At 38.9% G+C, this 20,634-nt stretch overlaps 1 protein-coding gene across 5 annotated transcripts; it reads left to right on the top strand.

Moving 5' to 3' along the window:
- Positions 1–555: 555 nt before the first annotated feature.
- Positions 556–14,147, top strand: LOC119722060. 5 transcript variants are annotated; one of them, XR_005270398.1, is made up of 9 exons: positions 648–787; positions 1,141–1,233; positions 1,692–2,039; positions 2,336–2,788; positions 3,701–3,742; positions 4,437–4,474; positions 4,712–5,601; positions 10,803–10,852; positions 12,291–14,147. XR_005270398.1 is itself a non-coding variant. In XM_038192048.1 (7 exons), the coding sequence occupies exons 4-7, from the start codon at positions 2,407–2,409 to the stop codon at positions 12,297–12,299; spliced, it is 483 nt and encodes a 160-aa protein (XP_038047976.1). In that variant the 5' UTR covers positions 556–787; positions 1,141–1,233; positions 1,692–1,968; positions 2,336–2,406; the 3' UTR covers positions 12,300–14,147. The 5 variants fall into 5 exon arrangements, 1 of the variants encoding a protein (XP_038047976.1); XR_005270395.1 differs by having other exon boundaries at positions 649–787; positions 1,692–1,968; XR_005270396.1 differs by having other exon boundaries at positions 649–787; positions 1,688–1,968.
- Positions 14,148–20,634: the final 6,487 nt, after the last annotated feature.

Genomic DNA, 20,634 nt, shown 5'->3' with positions numbered 1-20,634 from the left:
TGATGGTCCTGTGACTGATCACACACCTGTCTGTTTTTGGCATATGTCTTACTACATGGGTCCACACAGTGATGGTCCTGTGACTGGTCACACACCTGTCTGTTATTGGCATTTGTCTTACTACATGGGCCACACAGTGATGGTCCTGTGACTGGTCACACACCTGTCTGTTATTGGCATATGTCTTACGACATGGGTCCACACAGTGATGGTCCTGTAACTGATCACACACCTGTCTGTTATTGGCATATGTCTTACTACATGGGTCCACACAGTGATGGTCCTGTAACTGGTCACACACCTGTCTGTTATTGGCATTTGTCTTACTACATGGGTCCACACAGTGATGGTCCTGTTACTGGTCACACACCTGTCTGTTATTGGCATATGTCTTACTACTTGGGTCCACACAGTGATGGTCCTGTAACTGATCACACACCTGTCTGTTTTTGGCATAGTACTTACTACATGGGTCCACACAGTGATGGTCCTGTAATTGATCACACACCTGTCTGTTTTTGGCATATGTCTTACTACATGGGTCCACACAGTGATGGTCCTGTAACTGGTCACTAACCATTTGTTATTGACATACATGTCTCACTGTTACTACAATAAACTACAACAACTCAAAAGACTTCATGCTTTTTTGTTGTTGGTTGTTTGTATAGATGAGCTCAACAAGGCACCAAAGGGCAGGCTAGAATATACGAGAAGCGGCAAGCATGTCTTTTTTGTGGCAGTATGGTTTCCAAGGCAGCCAGGCACATGAAAGATGTGCACGCTGGTGAGTCTGAGGTGAAACATGCAAAGGCCAAGGAGCCCAAGTCAACTAACAGGCGACATACTGTTGAATTTGAGAGGCTCCGTTTGAAAGGGAATTTCTACCATAATATGGAGGTGCTGTCAACTGGTGTGGGTCAGATCATCGTTGCCAGAAATCCAATCCTCAGATTGCTCCAATCCTCAGAAAGCCCACAAAATAAGAAAAGAATTGTTCAAATCCCCCCCCCCTAAAAAAACAGGACATAAAGTACCCAATTTTTTGGCCCCACCCAATTTCAAGTGGATTTGAATGCTCCGAAAGGCGTGTATTTGATTGCAGTGCAGAAACGTCTGTCTGTTTTGAATTTTAAACAGTGCGTCTGAAAATACGTAAGCCATGGACAGGAGAAGAGAAACAGGCGATCTACCAGCACCTCGGGGGACACATACGGAAAAATCAACTGCCAGGTAAAGCAGTCTGCGAAAGTGTGATAGCAGCACATCCCCGAACATCCCCGATTTTTTTAAATTTTTTTTTTTTTTTTATACTTTCCAATGGCCTCCTGTGAATGTGATAAAATCTGATGCCCCAGTATGAGTTTTCTTTTATTTTGTGGATCATTCATAAGAGATGAGTAGTTACTGGTCTTTTTAAGTCTCCAGTTGGAGGTTTAGTGATTTGTGACAAGAAACTTGATAGGTTTATGCTTTTTCGATCAGTCTTAAGAGAGGAATTTTTTAAGTAGTGCCTGATCTCTCTAAGTCTGCAGATGGAGATTTATGTAGGTGCGACAACTCCGATACCCCCAGAACATGAGTTTTCTTTTACACTCCTGTCTGTTATTGGCATATGTCTCACTACATGGGTCCACACAGTCATGGTCCTGTGACTGGTCACACACCTGTCTGTTTGGTTTCCAAGGCAGCCAGGCACATGAAAGATATGCACGCTGATGAGTCTGAGGTAAAACATGCCAAGGCCAAGGAGCCCAAGTCAACTAACAGGCGACCTACTGTTGAATTTGAGAGGCTCCGTTTGAAAGGGAATTTCTACCATAATATGGAGGTGCTGTCAACTGGTGTGGGTCAGATCATCGTTGCCAGAAATCCTCCCTTCGGTCAAGAGGTCCAATCTTCAGATAACCTGCCATGCCCATTTTGCATGTTCCGTCGGCAATGGTCCATCATCAGATATCCATGGTGGTAAGGGGTGACAAGTTAATACTGGCCTTCGGTAGGAATCTGATGGCAAAGGTTTGACCTGGGAAAGCTCAGTACGTATTAATTGTATTGGACAGTTTGAAACATGGGAATGTTTCTTTTTTGGGGAGTAGCTGAATTAAACCTAAATGTTACAGGCATTTTTAGTTTAATTTGGCAATATTCATGTGTATGTTATCCTATTGTATTGAAGGGGATAAGAGTTTCTTTGGGTTTACCAGAATTTGGAACTATCCTCTAGTTAACGGATGTATTGCTTATTGTATCATATTTGTTTAGTCATTCAACTAAGTCATTCTTTTTCTGGTGCCATTTGATTTGTTTCTGGTGCCATTTGATTTGTATACAGACTCGACCTGGTACAGATAAGGGGAAAGAGAGGTCGCGCAGTGCCTGTGCTTCTGACCAGTGGAAGTCTTGATGGAAAACCGTGAAGCAGTTGGGGCGCATAATGCGAATCCCTATATATTTGCTCGCCCCCGAAACTCCTTGAAACAAGTGAGAGGATGGGATTGCCTAACTGCTGTTGCCAAGCAGGCTAATCTGCAAGAGCCTCCTGCAGAAACGAGCACAAAGCTGAGAAAGTATGTTGCAACGGTGTCTCAGATTATAGACCTAAACAGCAATGCGCTCGACTGGCTAGCAAGGCACCTGTGCCACGACATAACTGTCCACAGGGACTTCTACCGCCAACACGAGTCGACACTAGAGCTTGCGAAAGTCAGCAAGCTACTTCTTGCTGTAGACAAAGGCAAGATAGCAAAACTGTCTGGCCGAAAACTTGATGATATTGATTTGGAAGGTAAGGAACCATTAGGTGCATTAATTAGGATTCCCATACTGTGACCTGGGACTTTTCTGGGAATATGGATGGACCTGAGATATTTGCATATTATTGCAAATATGTTTTTCCTTTTAAATTGTGGTTTCATTTTGAAATATGACAAAAGTGTTCAAAAGCCCAAATTGACACTAAAGTTTGTAGTCCAGAGTGACGATAAGATTCAACAATCTGAATAGGCAATAAAAAGTGATATTTTAAATTTCTATTTATTGGCCCTAATTCATTTTAGAATAATTAGTCTTTGGACAGTAGAAACCTTGTTTTCCATTTGGACAATCGGTCCTTCAGGTAATTAATTGGACTAAATTTGGACTACCAAAGCTTTTGACTGTAATGAAATTTAGGACTAAAGAACCTTAAACACTGTTGTATCAAATGATCAGATAAAAGAACCTTAGTTTATTTTTGGACCAATAACCCCCCCGGTAGATTGGGGCTTTGGACTATTTGGCAGACCACTACACAAATGTATGGTGTTTACCTTGGAATAATTTCGGGAAGAATGCTGTTTTGAAGTTCATGTCCTGTTGAAAAGTGGAAAACAGAGAAAGTGCCAGTTTTAGAAGAGCAAATGTCCACAAAGGGACCTAATATCTGAACAAATCGTCGAAGATACTTTATTATAGTTATATTAATATGTTCTGGATTTAAAAATCATCAAGTTAAAAATTAGCCCACAGCATTTTGGGCCCTTTTTCCATTCAACCTGTTCCAAGGTGCATCATCTTTTGTACGAGAAGGTCACATTTTACCTCCTTCGAATGATTCTTTCCAATGCCCACTGTCTATTCCTACATTATGTTTAATAAGAGCCTTCAAAGGGTATTATATGCCACTAATACCAAAGGACAACTTTTATTCTATTTCAAGGTGTTTTGGCTGATGAATCATCAAGTGAAGAGGAGGATGCAGGTACGTAAAATAATTTTGTTATCAGATTGAGATTGCAGATTAATTTTCATAGAATAATTGAGGTATGTGTGGGGGGGGGCGCATTATACATTTACAGTTGCAGGTTTATACATGTCCACATTCTCTTGTGTTTAAAAACATCATAAATACATAGCCATAAACTAATACCTGGGACAGTTTAGCGGTTCCTATTAGTCGAGAGGCTGCCATGTGCGGGTGTTTTCAGCAAGGTTTTAAAACACTCTGCTAGTGTCTCGCTAAATGTGGAATTTTGTGGGAAAATGCCCATGCGGATTTATTGGTTGAAATTTGACACGCACCAGTAGTACGCATGGGAGATGTTACCAGTGAACCCTTTATGTATGAGTCATATTCACAAGTCACTATCGCTGCTGCCTATCGCCTAACATCACACCACATCACGTGTCAATTCCATAATCATGAGTAAATAGTTAGTGCTACTCACACGAGGTGCAAACCATTAATAGCTGGAATCAAGTTTGAAAGAAAATAAAAGTTTCAAACAAAATCACTGGAAAATTGAAATTATATATATGTTTTGACACTTGACCGAAGACAGTATTTATTTTATTTATTCCTGAGAGAGTGATATATTTTGGAAAATGTAAAAAAAACTTTGCGATTCATGATTTCTTGCCTTAATTTGTTTCAATTGACGCAAATGTTTGCAAAGACCCGTCATCAGGTGGCAGGAAGCTGGGCGCCCAGCAGGTAAGGTTCTGCTTATTTTCTTTCCTCTGGATCTGTTACTGATCTTCATTTTTCACAAGTAGATGAGTTCACTTTATAAAATTGAATTGAATGGGATAGTTGTTTAAATAAGTGGGGGGAGTGGAATAAATTAACATTAAAAAGTGTCGACTCGACGAAATTCTAAATTTCCAGTGTGAAAAACAGTAGCTTCCATTTCACAATTTAAAGCCGTTTAATATTGTTTTATATATACAGATCCTTGTGCTTATTCAAATAGCCCCTTCATGAATGTGACGTTACCGCAAGACAGGTGCAGTGCGCAAATTCCTTGCGCGCTTTGTCACGTAACTCTTTGTGACGCCATTTCTTATAAACGCCAAGTTGCCTATTCAACTTCATTCTCGGTTGAGCAACCTTATCTCGCTGACATGCGCATTTTGTTCTCCGTGCAATATGAATCCTAACCTGATAATGCAAATCAAGAGATACTATCGGCCATCAGATCGTTGGCTAACTCGATAGACAGTAAAGTAGATTCAGCCTTTAAGAGGCAGCGTACCCTTGCCCGACAGTCCACCAGACTTTAAAAGCGACGGTAACAAGGACCAGTTTCGCCACGAAGAAAAGCTCTCCAGCCTAATTGACTCGGCCTTAGCATCGTTAGACGCCGGAGACGTCAACGCAGCCAGAGAGGCCCTCAAGCAAGCCAGCATTGAAATCAAACAGCGGCAGAAGCTGATCAGGTTGGCCGATCGTTCTTCCCAAGGTTGGGCCACGGTTAAAGAATACGTCACCGACAATTAAGCCGACGACTCGGACGATGAGAAACGACTCAGAAAGGCGGAGAAAATGGCGACCAGCAAGAAATCAGAAGCCGCTAAGAAGTCCAAGGCCAAGGCTCGCAATCCTGTACGTCCTTACCCTGCTGCGAGTTCTTTTCGTACCTACAGCCGGTACACATATCGTCAAGATTTCCGGTCCTGTTTCCAGTGCGGAATCGCAGGACATATCCGATCCAACTGCCCCTCTCTTCGGGCCCTCCAACAGCCTCAGTGCCGGTCACAACCTTCAGCCACTGATACCACCACAGCATAGGGACTGGGAAGAGCAGGACTCAACTACTCCTGTCCCATCCGGTGTAAAGGGTAAGCTGAAACCTCGCTTCTTATTTTGGCGAGACATACTTAAGTGTAGTATTTTTGTACAAGAGGTTATTTCAGATGGATACAAGATTCCATTTTATGTCACTCCTCCTCTTGCTGTTTTGTCAAACAATAAGTCAAGTCTATCCCATGCACAATTTGTGGAAACTGCCATCGCGGATTTGCTCGCAAAGAATTGTATCACGCAATGCACTGTTACCCCATACTGCTGCAATCCTTTGACTGTCGCAGAAGGTAAAAAGTTGCGATTAGTGCTTGACCTACGACACCGGAATAAGTACATTTGGAAAGAGAAATTCAAGTACGAAGATCCCACCACATCGCTCCGTCACTCGATTACAATCAGTACTACTTTTCTTTTGATCTTGAGTTGGGTTACCATCACGTCGATATCTTCCCATCTCATCAAAAATATCTTGGTTTCTCTTGGCATCATAACGATTCAGTCACCCGATATTATACCTTTACTGTTCTTCTTTTCGGTTTAAGTAGCGCCTGTCACTTATTCACCAAATTAAACAGGCCTATAGTGCACCATTGCCATCAAAACGGTATCGTGGCCCATATGTACATCGACGACGGACTCATTGTCTCCCCCGACTTTGAGTCAGCTTCTGCCAATGTTTCCTTTGTGCGCAACCTCATAACCTGCAGCGGATTCGTTCCTAGCAAAACAAAATGTGTCTGGTCACCCACTAAAACAATTCAGTACTTGGGTCATACCATCAACTCCGACGCATTTCGCTTTCAGGTACCACAAAGCAAAATTCACAAGATTCTCACGTTCATTTCATCCGTGCTGGATTCCCACCAGTCCAACCAAGCCATTCCCGTACGAGACTTAGCGCGATTTACCGGTCACATAATTTCATCCTCATTAGCACTCGGTCCAGTCGCTAGATTTAAGACACGTTTGTTGCTACCGCGCCATTGATTCGCGTCACTCTTGGTCCGATTCATTTGTTCTCCCTGCTGACGCCGTTTCGGAACTCAGCAATTACAGTCCCTGAATGGTTTTACCATACGAGGCAGGCTAGTCCACTCTTTGACTATCTATTCCGATGCAAGCGACACGGGCTACGGTGGTTACGTCGAAGGTCACCCTTACTTTTAAGTACACGGTACCTGGGTCCTTATTCACAAAGCACCCGTAAATGCTTGCGGGCGCGCAACTTCCCCGCAACCCTCACTTAAGCACTTGCGGGTTATTCACGAAGCCCCCTTAAATCTGCGTGTGCCCGTAAACCACCCGTAAATTTGCGGGACCTCCAGACGTCCCGCAAGCACACCATAACTTGCGTGGATCATCTCGATTGTCACAATGGCGGCACTCTTGGCATGTATTTTGGATCTACGAACTGAATCGACGTGCCGGTTCATCTTCCATGACCGGTTGAACCAACTATAGGATGAGTTAAAAAGAAAGTGACCGAATTTGGAAAATGTGTTCAAAATATTTGGCGCGTTCCATTTTCATGGGCGTCAATCGGTGGGGGACAAGTCCTCCCCCACTTTTTTTTTTTTAAGTGGCGGATATCATATCGTTGCCCCCCCCCCCCCCCCACTTTTTCTATCCCCGAATAAAAGTTGTAGCCTTCCTTAATGATTCTATAGTAGCTGATTCAATGACTCCAAACTCAAAAAATGATGTTTAAAAGATTATCTTTTGCCCACAAAAGTGGTTTGAGTGCTCAGAAATTGCCTCAGATCGCACCACAGAGCAAGCATCTAGAATCCAAAAACTTTCGGGGCCCGCTCCATGCCGTAATAGGTATGTCCTCCACTTTTGGGAAGCGACTGCCGCCCTTTGTATTTTTTTATGGGACGAAATACATCTTATGGGATTTTAAGTGTGAACATTTCACTTAAATTGCACAGTCTAATCCTAAGTTATGTCTGTTTCAATAAAACGATCACAAACTTGTTTACCATTCATCACGTGATGCAAACTGAACACCCATTGAGTACAATGAAACGTGGACTTTCCCACCTCCACTGAATGAACGAGAGCATGGGAAAGGATACAAAAATCACCATCAATAAAAAAAAAAATAGAGCTAACTTGTTTCTTATATATTGAAAGCATACATTCTGACAGTGGTTTCTGTCTTGAGTTCAATTATTAAAGGGAACCTGCAAAAAGATTTGTATGACTTAAATAGATTTAAAACAAATTTCTTGCCATGTTACTATGACTTTCAACCTTCTTTTGTAGTAGTAAAAGGGAGAAATTTCAACATTTCAATTTTTATGCTATTGAAAATGTCCATATTCATGAGCCACAGCGTGATATCATTCAAAGCAGAACAAAAGTGTCTCTACAGCTTTGTGTATCTATCAAACTTTCTTTATTTTCTTGCAGTAAGTTCCACTTTTTACTTGCTTATCATGTTAAACAGCTTGTTTGGACACTAGCAGTTGCCACTAGTTTTTTCGAAGCTTTTTTTTGTGGGTGACTTTGAAGGAATTATGTTTGTACTGTTCATATGCACTTTTGACAAGGAGTTTCTTGTGCGACAAAAGCAAAATGGCGCCCATTACATGCGATTGTATTTGATGAAAGGATTTGCTAACAATTGAAAAACTACCACTTTCTTGTCACTTCCAACGAAAACAAGTATTACGATCTTGTATGTATTGTTGTGACACATAATAATGTGCAAGAGAACAAGATGAGCTGAATTTCCACTGCGTGTTTCCTTTAAAGTCTTGTTGGCATTTTAAAGTTTGTCTGTAATATGATTCTCACTAAACTCAATAGCTTCCAATGACATTCAAGGACAGCTATAAAAATGGGCTACGTTTGTAACACATGCATAACTTCTGAAAGCATTGGTAAATTTTAGTGATTCATTTTTAATTTTCTTTAAATGAGTGGAAGAACATGCTCTTAAAGACATGCTTGATTGGTGTTGATTGTTTGCTAAGAAAACAAAGACAAGTTAATCTTTAATCGACTCTGCCTGTAATTTTTACAACGAGCAAGAACTCTGAAATGGGATAAAATGTCTTGGCATGTGTTTTTTTTATGTTCAACCAATTAGTTGCGAGTGCCCGCAACATGCGGGTCCACTAAGGGAACTCTAAGGGTGCTTCGTGAATACCACTTAACGCAAGTCTTACGTGCCCTTAACTTCCACTTACGGGTCCCCGCAACGCAAACATTTACGGGTGCTTTGTGAATAAGCACCCTGGTCCCCAGTAGAGCAACGAAAAAGTTCTACTTGGCGCGAACTAGCCGCAGTAAGTCACGTACTTAAGCAGTTGCAAAAAGCAGTGACGGGCCAGAACGTCAAATGGTTTACCGACAATTCCAGTGTCCCAATTATCATTCAGTGTGGCAGCCCCAAACCCAACTTGCATGAACTCGCAAAATCAATATTTCACATGGCCGACGAATTCAATTGCGTCTTGTTACCCGAGTGGCTACCTTGAAACGAGAACAAACTCGCCGATGAAATCATTCGATTTCAAGACTTCGACGACTGGTCTATCGACCGGGGATCATTTCGGTTTATAGATAGTCTATGGGGTCCTCGCACTATTGACCGTTGCGCCATCAACCATAACGCTAAATTCACGCGGTTTAACTCAAGGTTTTGGTGTAAAGGCGTGGCTGAAGTCGATGCATTCTCTCAGAATTGGTCGGGCGAAATTAATTATTTTTGTCCTCCAGTATCCTTGATTATACAGGTCTTCAAAAGAATTCTCTCTGACAATGCCACCGGCACATAAGTCGTACCACACTGGCCCACGTCTTCCTTCTGGCCAATCATTTGCCCAGATGGCATACATTTCCATAGTAGGGTGGTCGATTGGAGATGGATGAATATTTCATTCAGTCCGTCTTCCTTGGGGACAAGTTCAGTGTTTTGCCAAACCCCATCATTCGCTTCCATAGCGATTCATTTTGATCCCTCATTAGCGCGACACACATGGTTAAGACTAGGCACTTGCCCTCAGCGCGACTCTCGCCCGTGAGTACTGTTTGCGTATTTAAGCGGACTTCGTTCCGCAATTTTCTACACGGCCATTCCTGGTCGATGCCAATTTGCGAGCATCAAGTGTAAAAGTATGGTTTATCGTTGTTGGTACAGTAAAACATGATACTGCGACCCGTTTATTGGTCTGATTGCATACTTAATGCATTTTGTGTAGTATATTACATTTTTGTATTGTTTTGAGATTCCCATATCGTTTTTCCTTTCCACCTTTTTTGGCGTTCTCAGCGTGGTAGGCGGCTCTTTCTACCAATAGTACTCCAAAATTGTGTACTTGTGTTCTTATTACTCTTCACATGATGAAGATATAGTAAAAAAAAAAGAATTTTCTTTCGGAAGAATGAAGAAAGAAAATATATTTTTTTAACTTCCATTGCCAAAACTTACAAGCATTATTTGCACACAAAAATGGTTTGGATTAGCCGAATTGTTTACTGTCCTTCAGGTAATAAATTGGACTAAATTTGGACTACCAAAGCTTTTGACTGTAATGAAATTTAGGACTAAAGAACTTCAAACACTGTTGTATCAAATGATGAAATAAAAGAACCCTAGTTTATTTTTGGACCAATAACCCCCGGTAGATTGGGGCTTTGGACTATTTGGCAGACCACTACACAAACCTATTGCGTTTACCTTGAAATAATTTCGGGAAGGAGGCTGCCATGTGCGGGTGTTTTCTGCAAGGTTTTAAGACACTCTGCCTAGTGTCTCGCTAAATGTGGAATTTTGTGGGAGAATGCCCAAACCGATTTATTGGTTGAAATTTGACACGCACCAGTAGTACGCATGGGAGATGTTACCAGTGAACCCTTTATGTATGAGTCATATTCACAAGTCACTATCGCTGCTGCCTATCGCCTAACATCACACCACATCACGTGTCAATTCCATTATTATGAGGAAATAGTTAGTGCTACTCACACGAGGTGCAAACCATTAATAGCTGGAATCAAGTTTGAAAGAAAATAAAAGTTTCAAACAAAATCACTGGAAAATTGAAATTATATATATGTTTTGACACTTGACCGAAAACAGTATTTATTTGATTTATTCCTGAGAGAGTGATATATTTTGGAAACGTGATGATTTCTCTTCTAATAGATCAGACATGTTTCCGAAAACGTAAAAAAAACTTTGCAATTCAAAATTTCTTGCCTAAATTTGTTTCAATTTACTCAGATGTTTGCAAAGACCCGTCATCAGGTGGCAGGAAGCTGGGCGCCCAGCAGGTAAGGTTCTGCTTATTTTCTTTCCTTTGGATCTGTTACTGATCTTCATTTTTCACAAGTAGATGAGTTCACTTTTATAAAATTGAATTGAATACCCATTCAATTCAAATTGAATGGGTATTCAAATAAACTTTTACAAAAACTTTTTAAACAATTTATTTTACCTCTCCCCCCCCCCCCTGCTTATTTAAACAACTAAGTGGGGGGAAGAAGTGAATAAATTTACATTAAAAAGTGTTTTTTAAAGGGCAAGCCAGGCACGTCAACTGCGGGCACGGTATTTTTGGAATTTTTTTTTTTTTTTTTAATTAATGTTAAGCAAAAAATTTAAAATCATGAAAGCATGTTACCAATGAAGGATCTGGGGGCAAAAGGGACCAACCTCCCAGCCCTCCCCCTGCCAAGAATGAAAGAAAAAAAAGCAAAAACACAGGAAAAAAAGAAATGCTTTGGAAATTTCACGAAAAAGAGACATTTTCATTTCCCATCCTTCAAAGCCACACAAGCTCAGATATAGAAATTTCAGATTCCCCCCCCCCCCCCAAAAAAAAACCCAAAACACAATGAAAAAAACAAAATCTAAAATTGATGCCCAAACACCCAAAATAAGTGTGCTGGTTTCCCCTTTATTTCCATGTATTTCCTCCCCCAATCCAGCAATTTATTTTCATGTCATTCCTTTGACAGCTAAAAAGTTACAAATGGAGCCCAAAAAGCCTAGTAGTCATGGTCGCACAAAGGTCATGGCTACTACATTTTTAAAAAATGACTTGAAGATTTACAAATATTTGAGTCAAAGCAATTAGTTTGCAAATTACTGATGGTTTCAATATCCCAGAGCACTACGCGTGTATGTCGTGTGAAACCTATTGTACCTTTCATTTCCTGTTTGTATTGATGTAATACGGTACCATGTGCACACTTCACAACACTGGTCTTTCTACGTTGTTGTTTTTTAAGGGGAAGCCAAGCACATCAACTGCAGGTCTTTCATTTTTCATTTTTATTTTTTATAACATTCAACAAAATTTCAAAAGCACAAAGCAATGTTGTAGGGATGGGGCGCAACAGGGGCCATGAAGCAACAGGGGCCATGAAGCCTCTTCCTTCCACCTTCCCTTTTGCTGAGAAAAAAAAATCAAGAATCAAAAACACAGACAAAATAAGAAACTTTAATGAAAAAAGCATGACTGGGTGGGGATAATTTTAATTTCCCATCCTTTTGTGTGCAGTCCAATCCTCAGATTGCTCCAATCCTCAGAAAGCCCACAAAATAAGAAAAGAATTGTTCAAATCCCCCCCCCCCCTAAAAAAAAAAAAACGGGACATAAAGTACCCAATTTTTTGGCCCACCCAATTTCAAGTGGATTTGAATGCTCCGAAAGGCGTGTATTTGATTGCAGTGCAGAAACGTCTGTCTGTTTTGAATTTTAAACAGTGCGTCTGAAAATACGTAAGCCATGGACAAGGAGAAGAGAAACAGGCGATCTACCAGCACCTCGGGGGACACATACGGAAAAATCAACTGCCAGGTAAAGCAGTCTGCGAAAGTGTGATAGCAGCACATCCCCGAACATCCCCGAGATTTTTTTTTTAATATTTTTTTTTATACACTTTCCAATGGCCTCCTGTGAATGTGATAAAATCTGATGCCCCAGTATGAGTTTTCTTTTACTTTGTGGATCATTCATAAGAGAAGAATGAGTAGTTACTGGTCTTTTTAAGTCTCCAGTTGGAGGTTTAGTGATTTGTGACAAGAAACTTGATAGGTTTATGCTTTTTCGATCAGTCTTAAGAGAGGAATTTTTTAAGTAGTGCCTGATCTCTCTAAGTCTGCAGATGGAGATTTATGTAGGTGCGACAACTCCGATACCCCGAGAACATGAGTTTTCTTTTACTTTTGGATCATTCATAAGAGAAGAACAAGTAGTATGGTCTATCTAATTCTGTGATTGGTTTATTGGAAGTAGCTAACTGCCTTGTCCCTACATTTAAGTCTATAGTTGAAGTTTCAACTAATATCTGATAGCCAGGAATGTGATATCTTTTTTGGGACTTTTTGATCACTCATCATAAGAGAAGAACCTGAGGAGTAGCTAATGGCCTGCTGAGTCTGCTCTTGAAGGTTATTATTGATTAATGACAGAAATCTTGAATGCCCAGAACTTGATTTGCTTTTTGACTGTTTGGATCAATCATAAGAGAGTAGTGCTTCTTGTTCCCTCTAATTCTTCGGTTTGAGATTAAGTGATGTGTGATCATCTGATTCCCCAGAACATGAGTTTTCATAAAAGAAAAATATTCCGCTTGGAAGTCTTTTGATTTGTGACATGTTTTGATGGCCCAGAACTTGAATTTGTCCTTTCTTTTATATCATAAATACGAGAAGAAACGTATTGTTAGGTAACAGTTTCGTCTCGACATGTAAGTTTATTGTTCTATAGTTGGCGTTCAACTGATAGCTTAGAAATCTGATAGCCAGGGACATGATTGGTTTTGGACTTTTTGGATCAATCTTAGGAGAACCGTATGAGTAGCTAATAACCTGTTAAGTATGTAGTTGGAGGTTTAGTGATTTGTGATACAAATTTTAATAACCCAGAACTTGATTTGCTTTGTGACTGTTTCAACCAATCATAAGAGAGGAATCTTATGAGTAGTGCCTGGTGTTCTAAGACTGCAGTTGGAGATTTAGTGATGTGTGACAAATATCCTGATACATAATAGCCAAGAACATGATTCACTTACACTTTATCAATCACAAGAGAAGAATGAGTAGTTGTTGTCATTTTCTCCAAGTATTTGGGTGATATGTGAAAGATCTCATTATAGCCAAAACTTGATTTCTTTCTTTTTTGCAGTACTCGGACGTATTTGAGTAGGGCTGTGAAATTGTTTGAGAAATTTGTTAATAACTATTGTTGCAGATTTTTCTTTGAATTGCTCATAAACGAAATATCTTCAATTTAACGCCTGGTTCATTCGATTTAGGTTGAAATTGAAGATCACGCAGATCGGCATTCGACAATCAAAATGATTCATTCTATTTCACTATACAAGCATTCTAACGCATTTTAGCTTCACTCGTCCCTATCAAAGATGCATTCATATTAAAAGTATCGAGTTGTTCATTCAATTTCATCTAAACCATTAGTAAGGAGTTGATCGGGCATTCGTTTTCATTAATGGGCAAACATATTTCACATTTTGTCAAACATCTTTTAAGACTTCATACGTGTCTGTATTCCTAAGCTTAAATCATTTGATGACTTCAAACCGTAGACTGACTTTCTTTCTTACTTAAAGGGTATGTGCAATGAATTTTTCTGAGGAATTCTTTTGCGCAACTTTGTGAAATGTAGGAAAACTACACATTTAATAACACTCTTTGTGTTAATCTGATTTTGCAAATGTGCACTTCTTTAAATTTAAAAGTTTCCATGCTTTTCCGGACTAACGCTGTTAATGTGATGTCATTTCAGGAAGACACTGTTCAGTTAAGGGTTTTTTCTTTCAAATTATTCATACAAAATTTGCTAATTGAAAACATTGGTGGGAAAGGGTTGGTCATTGTCTTACTGCCATGTACTGACACATCATTATAATCATCACAGGTTTTCTAATGAATATGAAACTTTGCATTAGCATAAAAACGGAGAAGGCACCAAAACCTCAAAATAGAAAATAAAACTTGCAAATAAGGTTAAATGTGACAAAAAGATGTATTTTCAAGGTCAATCAAAGTTGACCTATCAAAGAATTATGTCAAGGTTTCCTTATTGATAAAGTTGTTGCGAAGTAGTAGTTTTTGCAGTTTTGAAAACGGAGATACTTTTGCAAGTAATTTTACGTCAAATGTTACATATCTGTAAAACTAAGTACACTGATTATGTGTAGAATATTATTGAAATGAAGAAGACTCCGTATTGTTCAAAAACTGTGCAAATGCATTCTCGTTTTTTATTCAACGTTCAGCCAATTTTGCAATGTACATTTTTTGACTCGCTTGCTTGTTGGGTTCGATGTGTATATAAGTGAAACAATTGTTCGTTAAAGAGAAAAACAAATGAAATAAAAATCTTTCCCAATAATTTTTTTGTTGTTTGGTAGTCCCGTTATTTTTCAATTGTTTTAATAATTCTTTAAATAAATATAAATGAAATATCTGAAGAATTTTTGTAATACACTTTAACGATATTCAGAATTTTTTTTAAGTTCAAGTTCATCACCAAGTCTTAATAGTGATTTTTTTTTTTAATTGTGCATTTCTAAAGTTTTTTTGATACACATCAAGAAATCTTAACGATTTGTTTAAATTTATTCAAGTTCAAGTTCATCACCAGTTCTTGACGGTGATTTTCTTTTTTAAATTTTATGTGCATTTTTAAAATATTTTTTATCAATTTTTTTCCGATTTCTTTTTTTGTTCAAGTTCAAGTTCATCACCAAGTCTTAACGGTGATTTTTTTTTTTAAATTGTGCATTTCTGAAGATTTTTTATTCACGTCACGAAATTCTTAACGATTTGTTTAAATTGATTCAAGTTCAAGTTCATCACCAGTTCTTGACGGTGATTTTTTTTTTTAAATTGTATGTGCATTCTTTAAATATTTTTTCATCACGAATTTTTCTCCGATTTGTTTATTTTTTTTCAAGTTCAAGTTCAAAAATAATTGTCTGAATTTCTGAAGAAAATTCGAAATTTTAACGGATTTTTTGTGTGTTTAATCCCTATAGCTACGGTTGATTTTAGATAGACTACTGTTTTCGAGGTGTATGAGGTATCCTAACCATCGTTATCATAGCGCAATCTCATTGGGCCTGAGCCTCGCACAAGAAACATCCAAGCAACGATCCATTTCTGCCTCAATCGTCTCGAATTCCGTCAGATTTGGTTACATTCTACAAGTTCAAGTTCAGAAACTATTCTCTAAATTTCTGAAGAAAATTCATAATTTTAGCAGATTTTTTGTGTGTTATCCCCTAATAGCTACGGTCGATTTTAGATAGGCTACTGTTTTCGAGGTGTATGAGGCGTAGGGTATCACATCCAATCATCGTTATCATAGCGCAATCTCATTGCCTGAGCCTCGCACAAGAAACATCCAAGCAACGATCCATTTCTGACTCAAACGTCTCGAATTCTGTCAGATTTGGTTACATTCTTCAAGTTCAAGTTCAGAAACTATTCTCTAAATTTCTGAAGAAAATTCATAATTTTAGCAGATTTTTTGTGTGTTATCCCCTAATAGCTACGGTCGATTTTAGATAGGCTACTGTTTTAGAGGTGTATGAGGCGTAGGGTATCACATCCTAACCAATCGTTATCATAGCGCAATCTCATTGCCTGAGCCTCGCACAAGAAACATCCAAGCAACGATCCATTTCTGACTCAAACGTCTCGAATTCTGTCAGATTTGGTTACATTCTTCAAGTTCAAGTTCAGAAACTATTCTCTAATTTTCTGAAGAAAATTTGAAATTTTAGCAGATTTTTTGTGTGTTATCCCCTATAGCTACGGTCGATTTTAGATAGACTACTGTTTTCGAGGTGTATGAGGCGTAGGGTATCACATCCTAACCATCGTTATCATAGCGCAATCTCATTGCCTGAGCCTCGCACAAGAAACATCCAAGCAACGATCCATTTCTGACTCAAACGTCTCGAATTCTGTCAGATTTGGTTACATTCTTCAAGTTCAAGTTCAGAAACTATTCTCTAAATTTCTGAAGAAAATTTGAAATTTTAGCAGATTTTTTGTGTGTTATCCCCTATAGCTACGGTCGATTTTAGATAGACTACTGTTTTCGAGGTGTATGAGGCGTAGGGTATCACATCCTAACCATCGTTATCATAGCGCAATTTCATTGCCTGAGCCTCGCACAAGAAACATCCAAGCAACGATCCATTTTCTGCCTCAATCGTCTCGAATTCTGTCAGATTTGGTTACATTCTTCAAGTTCAAGTTCAGAAACTATTCTCTAATTTTCTGAAGAAAATTTGAAATTTTAGCAGATTTTTTGTGTGTTATCCCCTATAGCTACGGTCGATTTTAGATAGACTACTGTTTTCGAGGTGTATGAGGCGTAGGGTATCACATCCTAACCATCGTTATCATAGCGCAATCTCATTGCCTGAGCCTCGCACAAGAAACATCCAAGCAACGATCCATTTCTGACTCAAACGTCTCGAATTCTGTCAGATTTGGTTACATTCTTCAAGTTCAAGTTCAGAAACTATTCTCTAAATTTCTGAAGAAAATTTGAAATTTTAGCAGATTTTTTGTGTGTTATCCCCTATAGCTACGGTCGATTTTAGATAGGCTACTGTTTTCGAGGTGTATGAGGCGTAGGGTATCACATCCTAACCATCGTTATCATAGCGCAATCTCATTGCCTGAGCCTCGCACAAGAAACATCCAAGCAACGATCCATTTCTGACTCAAACGTCTCGAATTCTGTCAGATTTGGTTACATTCTTCAAGTTCAAGTTCAGAAACTATTCTCTAAATTTCTGAAGAAAATTTGAAATTTTAGCAGATTTTTTGTGTGTTATCCCCTATAGCTACGGTCGATTTTAGATAGGCTACTGTTTTCGAGGTGTATGAGGCGTAGGGTATCACATCCTAACCATCGTTATCATAGCGCAATCTCATTGCCTGAGCCTCGCACAAGAAAACATCCAAGCAACGATCCATTTCTGACTCAAACGTCTCGAATTCTGTCAGATTTGGTTACATTCTTCAAGTTCAAGTTCAGAAACTATTCTCTAAATTTCTGAAGAAAATTTGAAATTTTAGCAGATTTTTTGTGTGTTATCCCCTATAGCTACGGTCGATTTTAGATAGGCTACTGTTTTCGAGGTGTATGAGGCGTAGGGTATCACATCCTAACCATCGTTATCATAGCGCAATCTCATTGCCTGAGCCTCGCACAAGAAACATCCAAGCAAACGATCCATTTCTGACTCAATCGTCTCGAATTCTGTCAGATTTGGTTACATTCTTCAAGTTCAAGTTCAGAAACTATTCTCTAAATTTCTGAAGAAAATTTGAAATTTTAGCAGATTTTTTGTGTGTTATCCCCTATAGCTACGGTCGATTTTAGATAGGCTACTGTTTTCGAGGTGTATGAGGCGTAGGGTATCACATCCTAACCATCGTTATCATAGCGCAATCTCATTGCCTGAGCCTCGCACAAGAAACATCCAAGCAAACGATCCATTTCTGACTCAATCGTCTCGAATTCTGTCAGATTTGGTTACATTCTTCAAGTTCAAGTTCAGAAACTATTCTCTAATTTTCTGAAGAAAATTTGAAATTTTAGCAGATTTTTTGTGTGTTATCCCCTATAGCTACGGTCGATTTTAGATAGGCTACTGTTTTCGAGGTGTATGAGGCGTAGGGTATCACATCCTAACCATCGTTATCATAGCGCAATTTCATTGCCTGAGCCTCGCACAAGAAACATCCAAGCAACGATCCATTTTCTGCCTCAATCGTCTCGAATTCTGTCAGATTTGGTTACATTCTTCAAGTTCAGAAAATATTTTCTGAATTTCAGAAGAAAATTCGAAATTTTAGCCGATTTTTTTTGTAATTGCCTATAGCCTGCGGTAAGTTTGACATCGATTAATGTTTTCGATGTTGTTATCATAGCGCAAATTAATAATCAGCTCGTCGCACAAGAAACATCCAAACAACGATCCATTTCTGCTGATAACGCTTTCCGTGTTGTCGCAGCTCTGTTTCACGTGCTTCAGATGTGAAATGCGTGCAGAAATGTAGCCAGAGCCCAGCATTTAAGCATGAATGACGCTCGTTCCGCCGATAACTTGAACCAACTGCAGCTATAGGCGAAAACATAAAAAAAAAACCGCTTGGGATTTGGTGACTTCTTTATAGGGCACTTTGGACACTGACGGACCCATATACCTTGACATCACTAGCGCATCCTATCCATAAATACTTGCTCCAGACCTTCTGAAATGTTTTATTGCTGTCCAAATGACCACCATCAGGTCCATCATGTGCTAGTTCCATTACCTCATCTTGCAGTGCCGTAGGAACCAACAGCAGTCTTTCCATCGTCTGTAGAAAACACCATTGTGCAGCTCCAACTGATCCCACTGGAACCAGTATTCTTTTGTCACAACGTCCACAGCACTCACTGTTGACAGCTCTCTTTTTTTGACCGGTTTCCTTCCACATCATGACAGAGGCCAGCAATGGATCGGTATGTTGAGCCTTCCTCAACTCGTCTGTATTCCAGCAAGGTATATGGACAGTATTACTTCGTTGGATGAAGGGGGGAAGTAGTTTTTCCCATAAAGGTAGTGTTTGAATTGACGCAGGTAAGTGACAAAAGCAAGAAGTTCTTCATTCCGAGTGACACCGTATCGTCTTTCTACCTTGCTGAGAGTTCAGCAGGCAATAACAGACTCCTCTTTCATGCCATTATAAGCCTGCAAAAGAACGGCTCCGTTTCCCCTCGTCACAGGCATCAGTGTCCAATAAGAAAGGCTTGCTGAAGTCTGGGTAGGCCAGGATTGGACTGGTGGTGAGGAATTTCTTCAACTGCCAGGTCACATTTAACCGTAGCTATAGGGGATAACACACAAAAAATCTGCTAAAAAATCGAATTTTCTTCAGAAATTTGGAGAATAGTTTCTGAACTTGAACTTGAAGAATGTAACCAAATCTGACAGAATTCGAGACGATTGAGGCAGAAATGGATCGGTGCTTGGATGTTTCTTGTGCGAGGCTCAGGCAATGAGATTGCGTTATGATAACGATGGTTAGGATGTGATACCCTACGCTTCATACACCTCGAAAACTGTAGTCTATCTAAAAATCAACCGTAGCTTTAGGGGATAACACACAAAAAATCTGCTAAAATTTCGAATTTTCTTCAGAAATTTAGAGAATAGTTTCTGAACTTGAACTTGAAGAATGTAACCAAATCTGACGGAATTCAAGACGATTGAGGCAGAAATGGATCGTATGTTTCTTGTGCGAGGCTCAGGCAATGAGATTGCGCTATGATAACGATGGTTAGGATGTGATACCCTACGCCTCATACACCTCGAAAACAGTAGTCTATCTAAAATCAACCGTAGCTATAGGGATAAAACACACAAAAAATCCGTTAAAATTTCGAATTTTCTTCAGAAATTCAGACAATTATTTTGGTACTTGAACTTGAAAAAAAAAGAAATCGGAGAAAAATTTGTGATGAAAACATATTTTAAAAATGCACATAAAAATTAAAAAAAAAATCACCGTCTTGAACTTGAATCAATTTAAACAAATCGTTCAGAAATTCGTGACGTGAATAAAAAATCTTCAGAAATGCACAATTTAAAAAAAAAAACACCGTTAAGACTTGGTGATGAACTTGAACTTGAACAAAAAAAGAAATCGGAGAAAAATTTGTGATGAAAAAAATATTTTAAAAATGCACATAAAATTTAAAAAAGAAAATCACCGTCAAGAACTGGTGATGAACTTGAACTTGAGTAAATTTAAACAAATCGTTAAGATTTCTTGATGTGTATCAAAAAAACTTCAGAAATGCACAATTAAAAAAAAAATATCACTATTAAGACTTGGTGATGAACTTGAACTTTAAATAAATTCTGAATATCGTTAAAGTGTATTACAAAAATTCTTCAGATATTTCATTTATATTTATTTAAAGAATTATTAAAACAATTGAAAAATAACGGGACTACCAAACAACAAAAAAAATTATTGGGAAAGATTTTTATTTCATTTATTTTTC

Source organism: Patiria miniata, unplaced genomic scaffold (genome assembly GCF_015706575.1).
Source record: "Patiria miniata isolate m_02_andy unplaced genomic scaffold, ASM1570657v1 HiC_scaffold_14, whole genome shotgun sequence".
Lineage (NCBI taxonomy): Eukaryota > Metazoa > Echinodermata > Asteroidea > Valvatida > Asterinidae > Patiria > Patiria miniata.
The sequence above is the reverse complement of the archived record's forward strand: the minus strand, read 5'-3'. Positions and strand labels throughout refer to the sequence as shown.

What these genes read in the sequence shown, in the direction of transcription:
- LOC119722060 (XM_038192048.1), top strand. Translation starts at nt 2,407, where the DNA reads ATGGAAAACCGTGAAGCAGTTGGGGCGCATAATGCGAATCCCTATATA. An exon ending in TGATGATATTGATTTGGAAG is followed by an intron (nt 2,789 to 3,700) that starts GTAAGGAACCAT and finishes TTCTATTTCAAG; the next exon opens with GTGTTTTGGCTGATGAATCA. An exon ending in AAGTGAAGAGGAGGATGCAG is followed by an intron (nt 3,743 to 10,802) that starts GTACGTAAAATA and finishes CAATTTACTCAG; the next exon opens with ATGTTTGCAAAGACCCGTCA.